The sequence below is a fragment of the Peromyscus californicus genome, unplaced genomic scaffold, assembly GCF_007827085.1.
Source record: "Peromyscus californicus insignis strain IS unplaced genomic scaffold, ASM782708v3 Scaffold_11__1_contigs__length_118956290, whole genome shotgun sequence".
In the NCBI taxonomy this organism is placed as follows: domain Eukaryota; kingdom Metazoa; phylum Chordata; class Mammalia; order Rodentia; family Cricetidae; genus Peromyscus; species Peromyscus californicus.
The window spans coordinates 100,700,947-100,721,263 of record NW_026294402.1 but is presented as its reverse complement, the minus strand read 5'-3'; the positions used below and the strand labels follow the sequence as shown (position 1 = coordinate 100,721,263).

At 45.4% G+C, this 20,317-nt stretch overlaps 1 protein-coding gene across 1 annotated transcript in view; it reads left to right on the top strand.

Moving 5' to 3' along the window:
• Nucleotides 1-1,103: 1,103 nt before the first annotated feature.
• LOC128098234 (collagen alpha-4(VI) chain-like) overlaps nt 1,104-20,317 on the top strand; it is a 112,468-nt gene continuing 93,254 nt past the window's right edge. The window contains exons 1-7 of the mRNA XM_052719067.1: nt 1,104-1,179; nt 5,261-5,863; nt 8,060-8,647; nt 10,058-10,663; nt 12,845-13,477; nt 16,771-17,316; nt 17,983-18,537. Coding sequence (XP_052575027.1) covers nt 1,104-1,179; nt 5,261-5,863; nt 8,060-8,647; nt 10,058-10,663; nt 12,845-13,477; nt 16,771-17,316; nt 17,983-18,537 — 3,607 coding nt within the window. The remainder of the gene's footprint in view (nt 1,180-5,260; nt 5,864-8,059; nt 8,648-10,057; nt 10,664-12,844; nt 13,478-16,770; nt 17,317-17,982; nt 18,538-20,317) is intronic.

Below are 20,317 nucleotides of genomic sequence, written 5' to 3'. Positions count from 1 at the left end.
AGTAAAAAAAAAAAGTTTCAAGTTCGGGGGAAAGAGGTTATGTTATGTTCCTTCCAGGGGAATATAAAATATGCTCCGGCTAAGCTGATCTTACCAGGCAGATGTGTTCTAAGACATTGGACTATTTCTGGACGTTGCAAATGTTTATCGGGTCATCAAACTCTTGTATAAAACTACAAGCAAAATCACCCAGACATGTTTATGTTCCACCAAATGAATTCAGTGTGTGAAGTGGGAGTTCTGCCCCCAACTCCCATATGCTTCCCCGACCCATAAACCGCTTCTGCACAGCTGTAAACAGCAAGTCTGAGGTGTACACGCCAGTGTTTACAGAGTTCTCCCCAAGTCAGACTAGTGGGACACTTTCCTTACCCAATTGAAGAAGTGTGGTAAGGTTTTTTTTTTTAATTATCATTATCATTATCATTATGATTATTATCATAATCATTATTTTACATGCATGCATGTGTCTTATATGTGTGGGTGGGTATGCTCACTTATATAGGCATGTGTAGAAGCCCAAGGTCAATGTGAGGATGTCTTCCTCAATGACAGTTCCACATTATTTCACTTATTTACTGTGCACTTATATGTGTGTGTGTGTGTGTGTGTGTGTGTGTGTGTGTGTGTGTGTGTGTGCGCGCACTCGTGCTATGGTACCACTGTGGGGGTCAGAGGACAGCTTGCAAGTGTTGTTTTCTCCTTCTGTAATGTGGGTTTCAGGATTGAACTCAGGTTATCAGGCTTGGGAGAAAGCCACTTCACCCACTGAATCATCCATCTTGCTGGCCCTTCAACTTAAAAATTTTTTTTTTTGAGACAAGGTCTCTCATTGGATCTGGCACTTGCCATTTTGGCTAGACTGGCTGGGCAATGAGCCCCCAACATTATTCTGTCTTCCTCCTCTCCCTCTCCTGTGGCGGGGAGGGGGTGACAGGCCATGCGCCCATACCCAACTACATGAGAACCTGTCTTCCAAATTTCTGTCAGCATTACTAAAGTATAACTTACACACAATGTAATACACTCATTTTAAATGAAGACGTAATTTTTAATCATAAGGTTTCTTTCTTTTCTTTTTTCTCTCTAGGATCACAGCCAGCATGGGGACTTGGAAGACATTTTGGTTGATCATCTCCCTTGCAGCTAGTCTGGGCTTCATTAAGTCACAAATGATTGGTAATATATGGAATTCTTAAACTCCAAATGCTTGCTTGCCGGGGACCTGGTAGTAGTGACAATTTTAAAAGGAAATATGATGGGAGCATTATAATTAATGAAACGGAATAGATTCCTTGAAGGAGAATTTCCTTGGAATTTGGAAGCACCTAGTGAGGGATGAGTACTTGATTTTTAAAAAATACTTAACCCCAAATGGTAAGATATATTAAATATATAGATATATTAAAAGCATTGTGCTTATGAATGTATTACCAGGCTCTAAAAAGCCTGTTACAGGGCTTTGCAAGAGTTTTGTGGGCTGCTTTGTCTCCATGACAGAGCTGTTCTCATGGGAACTGTCATCATGAGGTGGGTGCTTTTGTCCAATGCTAGTGACACCTCTGCAATTTTTTGTAGTCTCCCTCCCTCTCTCTCTCTCTCTCTCTCTCTCTCTCTCTCTCTCTCTATATATATATATATATATATATATATATATATATATATATATATGTAGTGTAATGCATATGGGTATGTTCACATGGTATACATATAGATGTGTTCATGTGTGCTTTCAGGTGCTTGTGCACATGTGTGTGCATGTGGACATTAGAGACATGACCTTTTCAATCACTTTCCATCTTATTTATTTATTTATTTATTTATTTATTTTTGGTTTTTTGAGACAGGGTTTCTCTGTGTAGTTTTGGTGCCTATCCTGGATCTCACTCTGTAGACCAGGCTGGCCTCGAACTCACAGAAATCTGCCTGGCTCTGCCTCCCAAGTGCTGGTTTAAAGGCGTGCACCACCACTGCCCGGCTCACCTTATTTTTTGAGACAGGATTTTTCACTGAACCCAGAGCTTGATTTGGGTAGGCTGGCTGGCCAGTGAGCTCTCTAGTGCTGGGATTCCAGGTGTGTACTGTGGTACCCAGCTTCTACATGGGTGCTGAGGATATGAACTCAGGTCCTCATGGTTGCATACACTTTACTGAGTCATTTCCCCAGCCCATTTGGCAGTCATTTTAATGGATTGCACAGACTTTTCAAGATGAAAGTCTTATCAAGGGAACATATTTTTGAGTGGCTTGAAACTCCACTGAGACATTGTTGAAGCCCCACTGTGACACTATTGAGCTTTAAATACTCAAATGCAGGTGCACAGACTGTCATTTGTTGGTGAAAACTCCGAATGAAGCTCTTCCCTTTCCCCTTGGCTCTGTCTCCCCTTCCTGTGAACCGAGCTGTGACAGTAAGTCTTGTCATGTTTCAAATACTGTCTAGAACTACAAAGAAGTAATGGAGACAGTATGATGAAAGCAGGAGGAACCTCTGTGGTGTCTTGTGGTATGAACAATACTTACTGGAAAAAATAGGTTACAGCTGGGGGTGGTTCCTTTAGTTTGGAAGGACCAGGGAAAACTTTATGGCTGTGTTTGCTCATGTGAGAGATGTGTATTAGTCAGTGTTCTCTAAAGGAACAACTGATAGAATGAATATATATGTGTGTTATATTGCTATATATAATTAATATTACTATAGTATTAATAGATAACATACAACACACACACACACACACACACACACGCACACACACACACACACACACACACACACACACACACACACGCGCACACACACATAAAGGGAATGCGTGAGAGCGGCTTACAGGCTGTAGTCTCAGTAGTCCAACAACGCTGTCTCTTGATGGAAAGGCCAAGAATATGGTGGTTGTTCAGTCTCAGTAGTCCAACAACGCTGTCTCTTGATGGAAAGGCCAAGAATATGGTGGTTGTTCAGTCCATGAGACTGGATGTCTCAGCTGTCCCAATCTGGTGCTGGAGTCCTGGAGATTCCTAGAGAGCTCCTGGTCTTCGGTCTACGTTGGAATTCTGAAGTAGATTCTAAATATCAGGGAGGAATGACTCCGCAGTAGGATGGAGGAATGATTCGACAGTAGGCCAGATGAACTTGCCCGTGAAAGTGAGGGCAAGCAGGCAAAAAGCCAGAGCCTCCATCCACATCCTTTTGTATAGGCTGCCACCAGAAGGCATGGTCCAGATTTGGGGTGGGTTTTCCCACCTCAAATGATCCCATCAAGAAAATCCTTTCACAGGGATGCCCAGCTTCTTAGTTTTAGTTGACTCCAGATGGAGTTGGGTTGACAACCAAGATTAGCCATCACAAGGGCAGAAGCCAATTAGCCATTTCTGGACGTCATTGAATTCTCTCTTCCCAATGGAAGAGCCCAAGAGCAACACATTCTGTGTGATACCTATCTGCCTTTTCTACAGTTGGACTCCACTTGGCTTTATGACCAAGGTCAGGCAAACTTCTGCAAGGCAGCTCCCAGGATTCCAGAAGAGACAGGGATTTGATGTCCCTCGATTTTACCACATTTTTCCCCAGTCCTTCTCTGTTTATGCCTGTATTGGGTCTTTCCTTTCTACAGTATAGGCTTAAAAAAATTTAATTTTTATGGGTTGGATGTTGGAAGAGCTGGGCTCTGTCAAGCTCTTTGAAGGAATGTCTGTAGGGTGCTATGCTGATCAGTTTTATGTCAACTTGACATAGGCTACAGGCTACAGTCATTTTGGAAGAGGGAATCCCAGTTGAGAAAAAATGTCCCTACCTGACAGGCCTGTGGTATATTTTCTTGACTGATGGCTGATGTGGGTGGGACCATTCCAAGTGGTGGTGCCACCCTTGGGTGAATGAGATGTCTTATTTTATACATGTCTTGTCCAATACAGTGGCTCCTAGCTGCCTGTGACCATTTGAGTAGTCTGTTTTTAGTCTATTGTGACTATTCGACTATTTTAGTGTGAAAATGCAGTAAAGTATAGAGTCCTGTTTCTCCTTCACACTAGCTGCACTCAAGAGCTCAATGATCACGGATAGCTAGTGGCTACACTCCACTGGTTACAATGATTTCTAGTCTACAATTTCCATTTCTTCATTTGTTTTCATTATTGTTCAAGAGTTCTATCCTTGGGCCAACAAGATGGCTCACTGGGTAAAGGCTATTGCCACCGAGTGATGTAAGCCTGATGACCAGAGTTTGATCCTCTGAACCCATGTGAAGATGGAAAGAGAACGGACTCTGTGAAGCTGTCCTTTGACCTCCACATGCATGCTGTGGCACACACATACACTGATGATGATGATAACAACAATAACAGAACCTCTTTCTTGTAAATGCTGTCTTCCCTCACCCCTCCCTCCCTCCCTCCCTCCCTCCCTCCCTCCCTCCCTCCCACTATGGCAGCTAGGGAGATAATGTGTGTCAGCCAGTAAAAAAGAAGTCTGAGTATTTTCTTCTTCTTCTTCTTCTTCTTCTTCTTCTTCTTCTTCTTCTTCTTCTTCTTCTTCTTCTTCTTCTTCTTCTTCTCCTCCTCCTCCTCCTCCTCCTCCTCCTCCTCCTCCTCCTCCTCCTCCTCCTCCTCCTCCTTCTTCTTCTCCTTTTTTGTTTTTCAAGACAGGGTTTCTCTGTGTAGTTTTGGTATCTGTCCTGGATCTTGCTCTGTAGACAGGCTGGCCTAAAACTCACAGAGATCCGCCTGCCTCTGCCTCCCCAGTGCTGGGAGCCTAAGTATTTTCTAACAGCACCCCCTACTGGTAGAAAGTGGGTTTCTTATTAAGTGTACGGGGCCGAATGGAGAACCTGGGTGAGGGACCTAACTGGAGGGTCAAATGTCTAAGAAGAAGATGGGAAGGTGGCAGATGAGCAAGGGTAGCTGGTACACATGGGATGCAGGCAAAGGAAGGAACAGTGTGTCTGGGCTGCCTCCCATTGGACACCTGTGCGGAGGAGGACAGGGCACCGAATGAGACTGGCTCTCAGCTAGTAGCTGTCCACTTGTACTTTTTTTTTTTTTAAGATTTATTTATTTATTTATTATGTATACAGTGTTCTGCCTGCAGGGACACATGCAGGCCAGAAGAGGGAGCCAGATCTCATTACAGATGGTTGTGAGCCACCATGTGGGTGCTGGGAATTGAACTCAGGACCTCTGGAAAAACAGCCAGAGTTCTTAACCTCTGAGCCATCTCTCCAGCCCCCACTTGTACTTTTTAACTCAAGGACATTCTCTTTTGAAGTCTGCAGGGAGGCCTCTAAGGGGGATGTCGTGTTTCTGGTGCACACCAGCGTCAACCCCCAGCACGCCCGCAGTGTGCGGAGATTCTTGTATATCTTGGCAAACAGCTTCAATGTCAGCAAAGACACCATCCGTGTGAGTCTGGCCCAGTACAGCGATACACCTGCTTCTGAATTCCTGCTTTCTACCTACCACCGCAAAGGTGACGTGTTGAGACACATCCAGCAACTTCAGTTTAAGCCTGGAGGCAACAAGATGGGCCAGTCTCTGCAGTTCATCCTAGAGCATCACTTCCGGGAAGAAACGGGGAGCCGGGCAAACCAAGGGGTGCCCCAGATGGCCCTGGTGATGAGCAGTGGCCCAGCTGAGGACAACATCCGGGAACCTGCCGAGGCGCTCAGGAGGGCAGGAATCTTGCTATATGCTGTTGGCGTTGGAGATGCAGCTCAGGCTGAGCTCAGAGAGATCTCGAGTATTCCCAAGGATAAATTCACCTTTTTTGTTGCCAACTTCTCTAGCCTGCCTGGCCTCGCCCAGAAGCTGCGGCAAGAGCTCTGCAGTACTCTAGCAAAGGCAGCTCAACCCACTGGGCACAAGTCTCCAGGTACCCTTTCCTTCTTTCTCATCTGGACGTCAAAGAACCCCAAACTTTGTCTTTCTTGTACCCCTTTACTACTCTCTTATTTGTATGTGGGCATATTTAACTCAGAGATTAGAATTTCACTAAACACGATGCAACCACTGACCACATCTCACCCATCCCGTGGGCCTTGTGGTGGTGCCATACACTGAAGGAGTGTAAGTCCATTTTGTTGAAGGGTTGTTTGCTCCTAGAGTGATATTATTATTCTGGGTTTAAGGGGCCACAGGAGGGGGAGGACCCGGATGTTTGCTCGGTCCGCTGTCAGCCTGTTGGTTAAGAGAACACATTTAGAGAAAAGAGAGACCTGGCCTTAGATCTAGTTTTTCACTTTTGGTGTCATCTTGGACCAGCCATTTCACCTCTCCGAATTGGAATTTTCTTCCCAGGACCTTGGTTCCTGTCTCAGAGAATTGGAAGCACTAAGCAAGAGTGTATCATTAAAAAGCTTGGCACGGTGGCTGCAGAACCAGGGTACCCATGTGCATTTCCTACTGTTTTGCCTGTTGGCACCTGAGAGAGGGCATGCCTGTCTTCAACTTTGTTTTGCTAGTGATAAGACCCAAACTGATGAAAATTCTTCATGTTAGTTACTTAGCTTTATTAGAAAACATACAACTTTGCTTTTAAAAAATCCCTACATTTGTGGACACCTGCACTGAATTTCCTAAAGCATAAAACTTCAAGTAGAGAAAGATGATTATGTATGTCTCCATCAAAATCCACAAGAGGACAGACCTTCATTATTTCATTATTTTGATATTTTCCTGTAAGAGTATATGAATGGGAAGAAGTCCTAAACTTGACCCCCCAGTGTGGCATTCCTATGGCTAAACAGTTATTATACACTTTTAAAATATCACGAAAGGTTTACAAAGATGTTTTATGTATGTAGTCATAACCACCATCTGCTTGTTGTTCTGGACCAGTGGTTCTCAACCTTCCTATGGTGTGACACTTTAATACACTTCCTCATGTTGTGGTGATTCCCCCAACCATAAAATTATTTCCACTGCTACTTCATAACTGTAATTTTGCCACTATCATGAATTATAATGTAAATCTCTGTGTTTTCTGATGGTCTTAGGTGACCCCTGTGAAGGGAGTCTCTGCCCACAGGTGGAGAGCTGCTGCTGTATAGAGTTTGTAGACCTTGTTTACATTACTCATCAGGCTGATCTACTATCTCAAAATTGTAAATAAGCAGGATGATTAGCATCATTGTTTTTGCATTTTTCAGATAAGGAAACTGAGGTTAGAGGTACCACGGGTCCGTGGTAGAGCTAAAGATTTGGTTCCTAGGACTGTTAGACCCATTGTCTACAGCAGGTATGCTAGACTGCAGGGGTGCGGGCGGAGGGCAGTCAATAAGGCTCTGCTGGACAGAGATGTAGAGGAAAGTAAGGAAGGGTGTGACTATGCTAAGAGTCCCACAAAGGCTGGTGTTGTCCTGACCCTTCGTGGGAACTCAAGAGCAGATGTTATGTCTCAGGGTTGTCTTGACCCTGAATCTAGGTCCAGCAAGAAACTGGCTTTTGTAAAACTGAGAAAAAGGCAGTAGGTGGAGGGAAGTCTTCCAAAGAGCAATGCTTAGAAATGGTCAAAAGGAACCGGCGGGACCTGGAAAGAGGATTGATGTCTGCTATGGTAGATCATTCTCAAAACACCCGCGAGCATGTAGGGACTGGTGCAAAGATTACAACAGGGCAGAGAAGAAAGGTCTCACGGAGGTGAGTGACAAACAGATCATAGGACCGCTAACTGGTCGACAGGCAGTGTGACCTGCTAAAGTGACATATTCTATCTCTCTGACCCGTTTGTGCCAGCACATGCCTGGAGATGAGGTTTTCATCAGGAGAGGGGAGACAGAGCATCCCTGACTGGAGAGAAGAGCACCCCTCTTGCAGGATGCTGTCAAAATTTCAAAAGGGTTAGCTTCTTGATGGGAGTCTAGGCACTGTCCCATGGATTCCAAGGTTGGAGGTGACGGTAGCAGCAGAGCAGGCCTGAAGCCTTGGAAGACGAGGGGTGGAGGGAAGGGACATAACTCCCCGAGCACACTGCCCTTGCCCTATCTTTCTGTTCACCATTCTGCTTTACAGACTCTAAGTGTTTAGAACAAAACCTCTGAGACTTCATTCCTTCCCTTCTTTCTTACAGTTTGCGCAGAAGCATCCCTGGCTGACATTGTGTTTTTAGTGGACAGCTCAACTAGCATTGGACCCCAGAACTTCCAGAAAGTAAAGAACTTCCTTCACTCTGTTGTCTTGGGGCTTGACATCAGCAATGATCAGGTCCAAGTGGGACTAGTCCAGTATAGTGACAACATCCAGCCCGCCTTTCAGCTGAAACAGTCTTCTCTGAAGAGCATGGTCCTGGAATGGATCCGGAATCTGTCCTACAGCACAGGAGGCACAAATACAGGAAGTGCCCTAGAGTACATCAGGTCCAACTACTTGACTGAGATGAGTGGAAGCCGGGCCAAGGATGGGGTTCCTCAGATAGTTATCCTGGTGACAGATGGGGAGTCAAATGATGAGGTACAGGATGCAGCTGACCAGCTGAAAAGAGATGGAGTCCTTGTGTACGTGGTAGGGGTCAATGTTCAAGATGTCCAAGAGTTGCAAAAAATAGCTAGTGAGCCATTTGAGAAGTTTCTCTTCAACACAGAAAACTTCAGCATCTTGCAGGAGTTCTCAGGAAGCCTCCTTCAGGCTCTGTGTTCAACAGTGGAGAGACAGATGAAAAGTAAGCCATGTTCAATCTACCACTCCAAATCTACCACTCAATTACAATGCAGTAATGTGCTCCCCAAGGGGAAGGAAGACCTACTATCATGGGAGCATCTGGGAATGCTTCCGAGAGGAAAGGAAGTTGAGCTGGGTTTGAACAATGAATAGAGTGTTCATGAGTAGGAAAGAAGTGAGGGGATATGCTGTCGAGTTGTTTAGAGGAAACAGCATGAGGTTTGGCGTCCAGAAGACATGCTTTTTAAATCTTGCATCTGCCACATTTTAGTTACTGTCAGGTCCAAAGGAAACTCCAATTCCCCAAACTACAAAAGGCAGTTTGTATATCCAGAATGAGGATATATCAACCTGGACTATAGGAGGATTTTTGGCAGTTAGATAAAAGCCAGCATTCTCCAGGAACTTGTAAAACCCATTTCCACCTGCCAAAAGAAGTCATTTCTCTTATTCCTGACAGAAGGGACAGATGGCAAGCTGTGGCACCTAGCAGCATATCAAAGCACATCCTCCCTCAGTACTACAAGAACCTGTCACACTTTTCAAAGTCCATGCTATCATCCCAGCCCTTCTCAACTCCTCCTCTACCCCAAACTCCCTCTAGCTCACAGGCTTCCCTCTCCACAGCTACTCATCCTCCTTATAACCCTGCTATTCTCACTACTCTCTGCTCTGGCTGTTCTCACTATGCTCTCTCTATTCTCTATCTCTTGCTATCTCACTCTCTCCACTACTCTCCCCTGCTCTCCGGCTTCCCTAGCCCTGATCATGTCCAGTCTGCTGGTCATGTTCAGTCTACTTCTTTCTCTGTCTGCTCTGGGCTCTTCTAGATGCCTCTGGATATTTGATCTCTCTTAAGTACAATTAAAAACCCTTTCCCTTAACCATGCCATGCAGTGGTCATGTTGGCAGCTATATGAGCATTGAAGGCAGCTTTACTTCCCTTCATTGCCTTCACCTTCATGATGGGGACAATAATCTTGTAGAAGAACGATTTGTGAGGATTAGATGGACCACGTATATAAAGATCTGGGATTCCCAGAGGCCATGCAGTAGTGATTAGTTTCTTGCCTTCTTGTTGGTAGAAGAAGAATGTGAAGTAGACAGTAAAGAAGCAGACCAGAGAGGAGAAGGAAGAGGTGGAGAAGAAGAAGAGGTGGAGGAAGAGAGAGAGAAAGACAGACAGAGAGAGAGAGAGAGAGAGAGAGAGAGAGAGAGAGAGAGAGAGAGACAGAGAGAGCCTTTGATAGAGTCCCAAGCAGAGAAGGGACAAGTCCTGGGTGTACAATGTAGTGTCAATATACTACTTGTCCTTATTATTGCCCACATCAAACCATCCTTGTACTCCACTTTTCTCATAAGAACTTGATTTGATTGATCTTTTCCTCCCACCTCCTTCTTTTACTTCTAGAGTCTACCAAGACCTATGCAGATGTGGTCTTTCTTATTGACACCTCACAGGAAACATCACAGGCCAGTTTCCAGTGGATGCAGAATTTCATCTCTGGAATTATTGGCATGCTGGAGGTTGGCAAGGACAAGTACCGGATTGGGCTGGCTCAGTACGGTGATCAAGGTTACACTGAGTTTTTGTTTAATACCTACACGACCCGGAATGAGATGATCACACACATCCATGAGCACCTGGTGCTCCGAGGTGGCTCCAGGAGGACAGGCCGAGCCCTTCGGTTTCTTCACCAGACTTTTTTCCAGGAGGCAGCAGGAAGCCGGATCTTCCAGGGCGTTCCCCAGTATGCAGTGATCTTTACCTCAGGCAAATCTGAGGGTGAGGTTGGGGATGCTGCACAGATCCTGAGGAAGAGAGGCGTGAACATCATGTCTGTGGGGGTGCAGGACTCTGACAGGACGGAACTGGAGGGGATAGGGTCTCTGGTGTTTGTGGCTGACCTGCAGGGAGAAGACAGAGTCAGACAGCTATTGCAGGATGTGAATGTGGTGATCCAGGGGACTCAACAGCCTGAGGTCAGGATAGAGGCTGCAGATGGAGCTGCTGGAGGTAAGCCTTGATCCTTGGCTATGTGAGTCACCAGGAAGTCACAGTATATGAAGAAGATCTGGGGGCCTGGGGGTGTAGTTCAATTGGTGGGGTGCTTGCCTGGCAAGCATGAAGGTTTGGGTTTGATTTCCAGCACGACATCAATGCTTACATTACATTCCCATTACCTTAGCACTCTAGGTAGAGAGACAGGGGATCTGAAGCTTAGAGTCATGCTTCATTAGTTACATAGTGAGACCCCCCCCTTTTTTAAGGAGGGGAAAAAGGAAGAAAGTGTTGGGAAAGACTTCTACTGAGGGCATTCCTCAGTGTTAGGACACTTGTCCCTGTAGATAGGGAAGAGAAAGGGGACATGGAGTACCTCAGTTGTCATCCTGTAGTATCTTTGGTTACCACGAATACGCTGCTAAGCATCTGCAGTGTTTGGAATAATAATTTATCCTCCTAGGTCTGGGTCAGCTGACCATGGGTAAGTCCCATGGCAGAGATTTGCTGACCTTACCTTGGTTTGTTCACAGATTTGAGGTTTAGATGGGGCTTGACTAGCTAAGTATGGCTCTGCTTCTGAGGTCAACCCAGCTACTCTGAGTAAATTCTCCCTGTGGTAATTGCAGAGACCCAAGAGAAAAATCCAATTGTATAAATGCTTTTCAGATCCCTGCAGTACCTGCTGATACACTATTAGTCAAAGTAATTCGCATGACTATCAGCATCAGTGGAGGAAGAAAGTACATTGTTTGCATGGGCATATGAGGAACAGGGAGTGAATATTTCTAAAGAATAGCCTAAGCTGCCACATACTTTTTCTAGGCTGACCATCAGCCTTCCATTTTATATTGTTATTTTGTGTGTGTGGGTGTTTTGCCTGCATGTATGTCTGTGTACCATGTGAGTGCTTGGAGCCTGTGGAGGCCAAAAGAGGACATTGGATCCCCCAGGACTGGAGTTACAGATGGCTGAGAGCCTCGTGTGGGTGCTGGGAATCAAACTCAGATTCTCTGGAAGAGCAGCCAGTGCACTTGACTGCTGAGCCATCCTTCCAGCCCCTTGCTTATTATTTTTATGTGTATGTGCGTGTGCCTGTGTGAGTTTGTGTGCACCACATACATGAAGGAGTCCCCAGAGGCCAGAAGAGAGCATCAGACCCCTGGTTCTGGAGTCACAGGTGGTTGTGAGCTGTCATGCAGATGCTTGGAACTGAGCCCAGGTCCACTGTAAGAGCAGAAAGTGCTCTTAACCACTGAGTCATGTTTCCAGCTCCTCAATTTCTTTCTTTTTTTTTTTTTTTTTTGGTTTTTCGAGACAGGGTTTCTCTGTGTAGCTTTGTGCCTTTCCTGGAACTCACTTGGTAGCCCAGGCTGGCCTCGAACTCACAGAGATCCGCCTGGCTCTGCCTCCCGAGTGCTGGGATTAAAGGCGTGCGCCACCACCGCCCGGCATCAATTTCTTTTTTTGAGACACAGTCTCACTGGATCAAGCTGGTCTTGAACTTGTGATCCTCTGCCTCAGCTTCCCAAGGGCTGGCATTACAGGCATGCTTCACCTTGTCCAGTTAGCCCAATATTTGGAGAAAGATTTTAGCAAAACTCTCAGAATTTCTTGTTGTCTCTGTTGAAATAACACCAAGGTGGGTGGGGAGAAGTGATTAAATAAAGGTGTTTCAGACCTGTAAAGGGCATATTGACCTAGAGTCTTCTTGTTGAAGGTAGAAAATGAAAGAAAAAGCCAGCCATTATGCAGAGCTTCTAAGATCATTACACAAACCGGAAGGTGATTTTGAGTGACTTTATGGTGGACATCTGTAAACTGAAAGAGATGCAAATGCTCTGTGTGTGTATGTGGTGTGTGTGTATGTGTGTGTATGTGTGTGTGTGTGTGTGTGTGTGTGTGTGTGTGTGTGTGTGTGTGTGAGAGAGAGAGAGAGAGAGAGAGAGAGAGAGAGAGAGAGAGAGAGAGAATTTGGGGATAGACACAAACCTCTTGATGCTTTTTGACTATCATGTTAAAAAGACTTTCTCTAAATTCTAAAGCCCGCAAGTAGAAGTTAACATATTGTAGCTTAAAACCTCAAACACATTATTGTGGCACATAGACCTCATCACAGTGATACCTTTATACACGAGTGTTTCCTTTATTCCTCTTTTCTCATGCTGAAACCCCTTATGTCTTTCTGGTTTCCAGCATGTCCAGCTGCCGTTCCAGCTGACTTGGTGTTCCTTGTTGAGGAATTTAGCAGGGCCAGGCAATCCAATTTCCAACAAGTTGTCCATTTCCTGAAGACCACTGTCCAATCTCTCAACATTGATCCTCATGCCGTGAGAATCAGCTTGGTCTTTTACAGTGAGGAACCACAGCTGGAGTTTTCCCTGGATACATATCAAAACGCTGCCCAAATCTTACAGCATTTGGACAAGTTGACCTTCCACGGAAGAAGAGGAAGGACGAAGGCCGGTTCTGCTTTGGATTTCCTGAGGAATGAAGTTTTCATTTCAGAGAAGGGTAGCCGGTCCAATCAAGGCGTGCAGCAGATAGCTGTGGTCATCATGGAAAGCCCCTCTGTAGACAATGTGTCTACCCCTGCTTCTCACCTCCGCAGGGCCGGGGTCACCATCTATGCAGTGGGCATCCAGCCTGCCTCTGAGAGTAAGGACCTGGAGAAGATTTCTACATACCCTCCCTGGAAGCATGCCATCCGCCTAGAGTCCTTCCTGCAACTCGTCATTGTGGAAAACAAACTTAAAAACAGGCTCTGCCCTGAGACCGTGAGCAGAATCTATCCTCAGATGAGTTTTACTCTAGAAAGATCACAAGAAGGTAGGAGGGCTTGATGCAGTTGTGTGTGTATATGTGTGTGTGTGTGAATGTGTGTGTTAGTGTATGTGTGTGTGAGTATATGTGTGTGTGTGAGTGTGTGTGTGTCCTTCCTATCCTTTTCCCACATTGGGGTCAACTCATTAAAAAACAGAAACCTCACCTTAGAAAAATCTTTATTTTTGTCTTGGTTCCAAGCAGTGCAGAGGAAGTGTGATTCCTGGTAAGTGTCTTACTTTTTGAGAAAGGGTCTCTTGTAGCCCAGGCTGGCCTCAAGTTCACTACGAGCTGATGTTCACCTAGAATCCTTTTCCTCCTGTCTCCACTCTCAAGTACTGGGATTGCAGTCCTGTATCACCACACCTTGTTTAACATGTAAATTTTACCTGTTTGACGGCTGTGAAAGCTTTTGTGTCTGCTTTTCTATTTTTCTCTCCCCTGCTAGTATTTCCTAGATTCAACTTCAAACAATATATTTAAATTCAAATCACTGAAATATAGATAATTGACTTAGAAATTCAAGCCTGTGATTATATCTTCAGGGGAAAATCACTGAGGTTTTATAAAAAAAAAAAAAAAAAAAAAAACAAACTAAATGACTTTTATATTTTCTTGATTCCTTGTCCTGAGGTCTAGAAACATGAATTATACAAAGGAGTCTCAGTCTTCCCCTTTGACCTGTCTTTTTAGTCTCTCTTTTTGTTCTGGGGCTGAGAACTTCATTAAAGATGGTTTTCATTTTCTGGTCCATCCTCTGCTTATATCCTGTTGGGCAGAAGGGGATAAAAGGAGCCCGACTAATTTACAAATGGTCTGAAGAGTGTGAGAGCTGACATCTGTCCCAGGCTGCACAGTGGCTAAGAAGGGACCTGGAACCAGGAAAATCATCCCAAAGTCTAGAGTGTAGAGGAAGCTTAGACATTAGTAGAAGCTTGGATGTTTTTACCAGAATTCTGTGTGGATGATCATAATGATCAGAATATCTACCAGATATTGATCAATGTGAACACATCACACACACACACACACACACACACACACACACACACACACACACACAGACACACACAGAGGCACACATGCACGCATGCACATGTATGTGAGCCTTTTAAACACTTGGTGTGGGCAATATATGTGGTTGCTCAGTAGCAGCCTGACTGCGAGGAATGCCCAATTTGACAAGATTGGCAAGAATGTATGATTCTAGGCAGTGTTCAGGACCCTGGGCTCCTCGAGATCGCGTGAAGAGCCTGGGTAGTGGCTTAGCATGTTGGTCTGCTGCTGTGGGAGCTGGATGCATACATTCCTTCTTGCACAGTGGTCCTTCTCTTAGAATTCAGGCAGCCATCTGCCTGTCACCCCCCACGGGGGCAGACTGTTCTTCCTGTGAATCAGGTGTGAACACAAACCCACAACTCTCACCTCAAAGGGGCTATGGTTTGTTCTGGAGTCAAATATGAGTAACAATGACACACTGTCTTAGTTATTGTTCTGTTGCTGTGAAGAGACACCATGGCCAGGGCAACTCTTAGAAAGGAAAGCATTTGACTGGGGCCTTGCTTATAGTTTCAGAGGCTTCGTCCAGGATCATTATGGCAGGGAGCAGGGTGGCGCACAGGCATGCTCCAAGCATGGTGCTGGAGCAGTAGCTGAGAGCTTTTACATCCTGATCAACAGGCAACTGGCAGAGAGAGAGAGAAACAGATACAGAGACAGACAGAGACACAGAAAGACACACACAGAGACAGAGAGACAGAAAGATATACACAGAGAGATACACACAGACAGACAGACAGATAGACAGAGACAGAGACATTGGGTCTAGTATATGCTTTTGAAACCTTAATGCCCCCTCCCAGTTGACACATGTCCTCAAATAAGGCCACATCTACTCCAATAAGGCCACCCTTCCTAGTCCTTCCCAATAGTCACTAACTGGCAACCAAGCATTCAAATATATGAGTCTCTGGGGGCCAATCTTATTCTAACCACCATACACAGGAACACAGATACCCCAAACTCCATGTTCCAACATGGTAATAGTCTGGTGAAATTTTTATAGTAACAGAACAAAGAAAGTCATGACTTGTAGCACTTTTCAAATACAATGGTGGAAACATTAGGCAGATAGGTGAAAGCCAGTGGTGAAGTCTCTGCTACAGGCCGCAGATGCTATCTGATGACACTCTTAGGCTTTTGGTTACTAGAAGCCAGTGGTCCATCAAGTTAATACATTCAAAATGGTTTACCTGGGGCCTGGAGAGATGGCTTAGAGGTGAAGAGCATTTGGATGCCAGTGGCTTGTCTGCATGCCTGACCTCAGGGGATACTGGGAGGGGAGCAGAGACTTGAGAATGCAGTGGAATATAGCAAGTAGGGTTGAGGGGTAACCTAAGGTTTGGCTGCAGGAAAATTCAGACCCAGTTCTGCTGGGACCTCAGGGAAGCCATGGGGAACTTACTTAAGAGTTGTTCTACCCAAGAGTGTGGGAGCTGGTGTGTGTGTGTGTGTGTGTGTGTGTGTGTGTGTGTGTGTGTGTGTGTGTGTATAGCTGGAGTTTTCCTGCCTGGCCCACAGTCAGGACAAATCTCTCTCACCTGCCAGTCCCATAGCTGCTCAAACCCGACCAAGTAAACACAGAGACTTATATTGGTTGCAAACTGTATGGCAGTGGCAGGCTTCTTGCTAACTGTTCTTACAGCTTAAATTAATCCATTTCTATAAATTTATACCTTGCCACATGGCTCGTGGCTTACCGGCATCTTCACATGCTGTTTGTCATCATGGCGGCTGGCAGTGTCTCTCTGACTCAGCCTTCCACTTCCCAGCTTTATTCTCCTCCTTGTCCCGCCTACACTTCCTGCCTAGCCAATGGCCAATCAGTGTTTTATTTATTGACTAATCAGCAACACATTTGCCATACAGAACATCCCACAGCATGTGTGTGTGTGTGTGTGTGTGTGTGCTTTATTTGAGACAGGGTCTCACTATGTATACCAGGCTGGCCCTGAACTCACAGATATCTACCTGCGTCTGCCTCCTTCATACTAAGATTAAAGGTGAGTACCACCACCACCTGCTAAGAGCTGGGGTGTTTAACCGACCCAGTCAGCTGTTGGCCAGTGGCTGCTACTAGTTTCCTTCCTGGCACTGTGGTCTGCCCCGTGCAAGGCTTATGATGCTCAGGGGATTGTGGGAGCGAGGGAGTAGGGTGGAGATTGGGATCAGTGGCTTTGGGTACCCACCTCCTTCTGACATTCTGTTCTCATGGGTTGTGGCTTCTTCTCGTTGGCCAGGTTGCGTGCATGTGGAGAAGGCGGATATTTACTTCCTTATTGATGGATCTGGCAGCATCAGACCAATAGACTTCATTGAAATGAAGGCATTCATGAAGGAGGTGATAAGGATGTTCCACATTGGGCCCGACAGAGTACGATTTGGAGTCGTTCAGTACTCAGACAAAATTATAAGCCAGTTTTTCCTCAGCCAGTATGCCAGCATGGCCGAGCTGAGGACAGCCATCGATGACATCCAGCAGGGAGGAGGTGGTACCACAACCGGTGAAGCCTTGAGCAGAATGGCCCTGGTCTTTGAAGACACTGCCAGAGTCAGTGTTGCCCGGTACCTCATAGTCATCACCGATGGCCAGTCTTCAGACCCGGTGGCTGAGGCTGCGCAGGGCTTGAGGGACATGGGAGTCGACGTTTATGCCATTGGAGTAAGGGATGCTAACACGACTGAGCTTAAGGAAATAGCAAACAACAAGATGTTTTTCATCTATGAGTTTGACTCCTTGACAGACATTCAACAGGAAGTTATTCGGGACATCTGCTCCTCAGAGAGTAAGAATTAAGAAAATGATCATGTATTAGTTGTACGTAATAATTGGGTTTCGTTGTGATACCTCATGTGTGTATATTTTGATCATATTCACCCCAGTATCCTCCCTTGCTCCCCTCCTATTTCTGCTGATCCCCCTTTTCTTCCTAACTGTTCTTCTTCTACTTTCATGTTTTTCCTCCATTTTTCCTCCATTTTTCCTCTTCCTTTGTGTGTGACCCGGTAAGTTTCGTTAGAGTTGCTATGGGAACACGGGTGAGAGGTTGTTTACAGGAACATGGGCAGCTCATCAGAGGCTTTACCACTGCTACATTAAGAATTTTTTAAATTTATTTAGTGGATCTTTAATTATTTGAATGGTCTTTATTTTTTTTGTGTGTGTGTGTGTGTGTAATTCACTAGCTGGTGTGTGAGTTTTGAGCACAGAGTGACAGTGACCTGGAATAAACCGAGCTGGTCAAATTTTATATCTTTATGCCACAGCTGTGTCTTATTTTGTGACTAGTTTGTGCTGAGTTGCTGAAAGTTTATTGACTGCTCTTTACTCCTTTTAAAAATATTTTTTTGTGCTGTGTATATGCTACCCTTGATTGTCATTTGGGGACTTGTAATCCACTGGCTCCAGGTTCTGACCAAATGTCCTCTTGTGCTGTCCCCACCTCCCTCAGCCTGTAAAAGCAAGAAAGCTGACATCATCTTCTTGATTGACGGCTCAGAATCCATCGCCCCTAAGGACTTTGAAAAGATGAAGGAATTCATGGAGAGGATGGTGAACCAATCTAATATTGGTGCTGATAAAATTCAGATTGGCCTTCTGCAGTTCAGCTCCACTCCCCAGGAAGAATTCAGGCTCAACCAATACTCCTCAAAGGTGGACATGCGCAGAGCCATCTTGAATGTCAAACAGATGAATGATGGTACCCACACTGGGAAAGCCTTGAATTTCACTCTGCCTTTTTTTGACAGTTTAAGAGGAGGGAGACCCAGTGTTTATCAGTATTTGATTGTGATCACCGACGGGGTCTCCCAGGATAATGTAGCACCCCCTGCCAAAGCCCTCAGGGACAGAAACATAATTATTTTTGCCATTGGGGTAGGAGCGGCCCAAAGAACCCAGCTTTTGGAGATTGCTAATGACCAGGACAAAGTGTACCATGAAGAAAATTTTGAGTCCCTGCAAAACCTGGAAAAGGAAATTCTTTATGAGGTCTGCAGTCCCCAAGGTGAGTGAGAGAGAAACTGTTGTCTGCAAGCAATCAGAGGTGCCAGGGACCCTGTTTGCTTTCTCAATAATGTAGAACTCTGATCCTCCTAGCTGGGCATGAGATGGGTGGGAAGGTCATCTGTCGGGTCTGAACTCTTGACACTGTGGCTCAGGTTTCCCTGGAAACTCTTAATTATTCCTGTCACCACACTGGCCACCTGAGACCTGAACATTCTCAGACCCATCACTTCCCTTGTAGCATAGACAAAGTCAGATGGGAATGTGTGTGCACAGCTTCCTGAAGGTTTGTGACCATCGACAGGGAACAAGCAGAGAGCCACGTCACTGAGACAGTCTCTTGTGAAGCAGAACACAGTCTTTCCTGTGAAACCCTTATACAGAAGCTTGCTGCCTGTTCCATTCCGTTTCTAAGGACCAACGCTGTCATTAATTCCTTTCTGCCTTACTCTGTAGGCTTCCCTTCATCTCTGCCCATGATGGAGGTTCAGAGACAGTCTAACCTCATCCTGGCAGTCTGGACCTATTCTTCTCTTCTTTCCCTAAGACTTGACTTTCAGGGAGTGATGGAGATAGAAAAGTACCTTCAGTAGGTGAGAGGCTATCACAAACACCTTCATCATCACAGTAGCTAACACATGTACAAGCAGACACACACAAAGATACACAGACACACATAGATATACACACACACAGACACACATAGATATACACAGACACACAGACGTAGATATACACAGACACAGACACACACACACACATAGATATACACAGACACAGACACACACACATAGATACACAGAGACACAGATACACACACACACATAAACACACTTATACTCATACATATACCCCACACCCTGGCTTTGAGGAATCAGTCCAGGGGCTTGAACATTCCAGGCAAAGTATTCTGCCATTATGTTCCATCTCAAACACCTAGGATAGCTAACTTTTATTTTTTTCAAATGTGTATTTTTTTATTTTATGAGTGTGTTTTGCTTGCATGTATGTCTGTGCACCACATGTGTGCAGTGCCCATGGGGGCCAGAAGAGGGTGTTGGATTCTCCCTAGGACTGGAGTTGCAGACTGTCATGACCCACCTTGTGAGTGCTGGGAACTGAACCCAGGTCTTCTACAAGACTAGCCAGTGCTTTTAGCCATTGAGCCATCTTTCCTGTTCTACAGACTGCCTGCCCGCTTCAGCATCAATGAGGCTTTGTGAGTGCTAAGTAAATACTCTGCCACTGTACTACATCCTCAAGGCAGCTGGCTCTGCAGTCTGTGTGGCACATTTTGTTTGTTTATTTATGAGACAGGTTCTCTTTATGTATTCCTGGCTGGCCCTGAACTTGCTGTGTAGGCTAGTGTGGCCTTGATCTGCAGAGATCCACCTGCCTCTGCCTCTTGAGTGCTGGGATTAAAGGCATGTACCGCCATGCCCGGCCACTATTGTGCCATTTGCTGCATGACAAGGTCTTAAAAACATAAACATGTTTGGAACATCTTGGATCTTGCTAAAATGAAGACTCTGAGGTCAGGTCAGAGTGTGCATTTTAAAAATGAGTTGACTTGCCGGGCGGTGGTGGCGCACGCCTTTAATCCCAGCACTCGGGAGGCAGAGCCAGGTGGATCTCTGTGAGTTCGAGGCCAGCCTGGGCTACCAAGTGAGTTCCAGGAGAGGCGCAAAGCTACACAGAGAAACCCTGTCTCGAAAAACAAAAAACAAAAAAACAAAAAAAAAACAAAACCAAAAAACAAAAAATGAGTTGACTAATTATTC